General features: G+C 47.0%; 1 protein-coding gene across 1 annotated transcript; it reads left to right on the forward strand.

Annotated features, from left to right (window-relative positions):
• Nucleotides 1-1,865: 1,865 nt before the first annotated feature.
• Nucleotides 1,866-2,742, forward strand: LOC120019907 (extensin-like). Its single transcript, XM_038963317.1, has 2 exons — nt 1,866-2,426; nt 2,680-2,742. Exons 1-2 carry the CDS (start codon nt 1,866-1,868, stop codon nt 2,740-2,742), a joined length of 624 nt encoding a protein of 207 aa, XP_038819245.1.
• The last annotated feature ends 972 nt before the right edge of the window (nt 2,743-3,714 follow it).

Raw genomic sequence — 3,714 nt, forward strand, 5'->3', positions numbered from 1 at the left:
TGGGTCATTTGATTAGAGACACCTTTGAGTGGGAGGTCTGAAGTCTAATTGGTCGGTAATCATATTCAGCCTCTGGCGACAGTGAGTGAAGGAAACTCTTTCAGCACACTGATGTGGTGGTCTGGTGTGTTTGTGAAACGCGATTTTAGTCTGATGGCATGGAAGGCAAAAGAGGAGCGTCTCTCTTTAATATGTTTAGGGCTAGTTGTGGTAGTATTGAACTCCTTTGGTCAGTGCACTGCATTAACACAAACAAGATCGTCAAAATCCTCTATTGTCCTGGGACCCCATTTGAAGGGGGATCTTAACAATGGTAAAGAGGAGCAGTCTACAGGTGCAGTGCACTTTGGAAGGCTTATACTTGGACGTAATGTCAAACCAAGAAATGAGAGTTTTTCTACTGATGAACATACTGTCTCCAAAGTCAGATCCTCCAATGGTTCACTGGATGATGCTGACTACCAGTCTGACATGGGTATGTATGATCTCTAACTTGCTTTTTATTATGTTCAATTTGTTTCTATTTTTAGGAATGTTTTTGACTTAACAACAATTAGTTGCACCTTCCAGTGTAAAAGGAAGGTTTTGGTCCAAACAATGCTGTTAGGAACTCTTAGTCCTGTGAATGGCTTTAGTAGCATTGCCCTACAACCTAGGTTTAAGAATGGACTACCAATGGTTTAGTTAAATACATAAGTTGTCTTCTACTTTAAAGGTTGGGAATCTAAGCAGCTGGGAGGGCAAGTTTATGGCACAGCTAGCCCAAGTAGTCCAGTGGTGGAAAGTCTTTTGCGGATGGAACCAAGTGTTGAATGTGTTGGGGACTCCATGAAACTAAAGGTCCATGACACAGGCTCTACACCAGGGTCTCTCTTTTTTGTGGACCGAGGCAAGTATCCAGCTGTTTATCCTGGTATTTGATTTTGAGTCATTTGAAAGCTGTACAAGTTAGATGTCATTTGTTGTGTTACTGGTTAACAAATTTAATTTCTCTTGCTGTTACAATGTCTTGCAGGAAATCAGTCTCCCCTGCCTCTGTCACAGTTGCCCACAAGCTGTGGTCATTCCATCAGAGCCACTCGCCAGGATTGGATTTTCATTGCAATCTATAATGGCTGTTATGTCACACTGGAGGTAGGAACAATTTCATTGACTTCATATTTTATTGTGAATTTTAACACTTTCCAAGATGAGTAACTTTAAATTTAATCTTGCAGGATGGTAATTATGTTCTGCCTTTGCGATGGTGGGGGTTGCCAATTAAAATGTCCTGCCCTGCCAAAAAGTCCTCTAAACCCAACCCTCCTACTGTTTCCTGCTACCCTGAGGGCATGGTGGTGAAAATGGAGGGGGGCACCTCTGCCAAGGATCTCAGGGTCAAGTGTAAGTAATTTAAGTCTCAATCCTCGTGCATTCTCAAGAGGAACACAAGCGTAAGTTAGATAAGTATATTTGTAACTGTATGCTTTAAGTTCTACTCCATTACACTCTTCTAGTCAAAGGACACTGGCAGCCATTGATGGAAGTTTCGCCCCATTGTGGCTACAGTGTGGTACCTCATCTAGAATATGTGACCATTTCTGCTCATTATGAGCCCTGTGTGGAAACTAAGGTATGGCTTTCTGAATTGTCAGTTGTGTTAATATTGCCCTTGCTGGTTTTGAAGGACATGGATGGGAATCAATGATTTGACTCAAATGTTAATCTCTTTATTGCAGGATGGGATGTTCACCCTTGAACTTGCTGGAGAGGGGGAGGTTAAAGTGTCCTGTCCTAGTTCTGTTGACCAGTCTATCCCTCGCCCCAATTACCCCCAAAACCCTTTGTTTCCTCTTCCTCCCACCATTGCGCTTCAACCAAGTCCAATGTTTCCTCCTCGGCCTACTCCACCCTCTAAACCCCAGGCCCCGCTGCATCCTTACTTCACAAAGCCTGCTACTCCACCTCCTGGGAACCCTCAGTATTACTTTTCCTTCTACCCTCAGCCAGCCAAGCCTGTAACTAGCGCTCCACCTAAAGACCCCCAGCCTCACTGGTATTCAGAGTCCTTCTACCCTCAGCCAGCCAAGCCTGTAACTAGCGCTCCACCTAAAGACCCCCAGCCTCACTGGTATTCAGAGTCCTTCTACCCTCAGCCAGCCCAGCCTGTAACGAGCGCTCCACCTAAAGACCCCCAGCCTCACTGGTATTCAGAGTCCTTCTACCCTCAGCCAGCCAAGCCTGTAACTAGCGCTCCACCTAAAGACCCCCAGCCTCACTGGTATTCAGAGTCCTTCTACCCTCAGCCAGCCCAGCCTGTAACGAGCGCTCCACCTAAAGACCCCCAGCCTCACTGGTATTCAGAGTCCTTCTACCCTCAGCCAGCTGAGCCAGTTACTCATATGCCTGCCACACCCCCCCCTGCAACAGAAGCTCCAAATGGCAAGGTGTACTATCCTTACTACCCATATCCTTATGATCATCCTCCTATGACTCAAAAGCCTGTTACTGAAAAGCCAACATCTCCACTGCATCTTTACTACACAGAACCTGCTACGCATCCTCCTGTGAACCCTCAGTATTACTTTTCATTCCACCCTCTGCCTGCAACTCCTCCCCCTGCTACCAAAGTTCCTCAGGGCCATGTACAACATCATGACTATCGACATCCCAAGCCTGTAACTGGCTCTCCCCCTAAAGACTCCCAAATTCTTTGGGATTCCTTTGACCGTCAACCAGCCAAGCCTGCTACGCATCCTGTGACTCCAAAGCCTACACCTGCCATGCTTCCCCCTGCTACTGAAAAGCCAACCGCTCCACTACATCCTTACTACCTGAAACCTGATACTCTGCCTCCTGGGAACCCTCAGTATTACTTCTCATTCTACCCTCTGCCTGCTAAGCATGTAACTCCTCCCCCTCAAGTGTCTACTCCTGCTACCAACGCTCCTCAAGGCCATGTGCAGCATCCTTACTACCCACATCCTCACTATCCTCCACATCCTAAGCCTGTAACTGGCTCTCCCCCTAAAGACCCCCAAATTCCTTGGGATTCCTTTGACCGTCAACCAGCCAAGCCTGTGACACATCCTGTGACTCTAAAGCCTAAACCTTCCATGCTTCCCCCTGCTACTGAAAAGCCAACAGCTCCACTGCATCTCTACTACCCACATCACTACCAACAGTTCTACCCTGAGCCAGCTAAGCCCATTACAATCCCACTTAGGCCTGCAACTCAAACATCAGAACAAACTCAACTTGTTCATACATGGATACCTGCTCCTCAACAACCTAGTCATCAAAGAAATACTAAAGCACCTCCAACTGTGGCTCCAAGTTCACCTCAGCCAGTTGACTCTTATCCACCACATCCTGGGTATTGTCCTGCAGTCTGCCCTACTGGTTTCTTGACCTGCTGCCCCATGCCCATATCTTTCCATCAACACCACCACAACCATTTTGGCCCTGTAACATCCAAGGATAGTGTAATCATTCCCGCTTACCCTTTCAAGCATACATCTGACCTGTTCAATTATGCTTCAGTTTCTGAACCTAGCCAAGCCACTACAACCCAACAACCTGTAACGGTTCAGACGGTTGCCCCCACTAAAACGTCCTTGACTGGTTTCCATGACTACTGGAGTCAGCATGGAATGAGATTTTCAGCCTCCTTGGCTTCGTATGCCCAAGCACCTAGTGATGCCAACAATCCCTCAGAACCCCAACGTCCAAAGG

This window comes from Salvelinus namaycush, chromosome 25 (assembly GCF_016432855.1).
Source record: "Salvelinus namaycush isolate Seneca chromosome 25, SaNama_1.0, whole genome shotgun sequence".
NCBI classification, from domain to species: Eukaryota; Metazoa; Chordata; class Actinopteri; order Salmoniformes; family Salmonidae; genus Salvelinus; species Salvelinus namaycush.

Coding starts and splice junctions, on each gene's coding strand:
- LOC120019907 (XM_038963317.1), top strand. CDS start 1,866: ATGTTTCCTCCTCGGCCTACTCCACCCTCTAAACCCCAGGCCCCGCTG. Junction 2,427..2,679: donor CAGAAGCTCCAAATGGCAAG/GTGTACTATCCT, acceptor CTCCCCCTAAAG/ACTCCCAAATTCTTTGGGAT.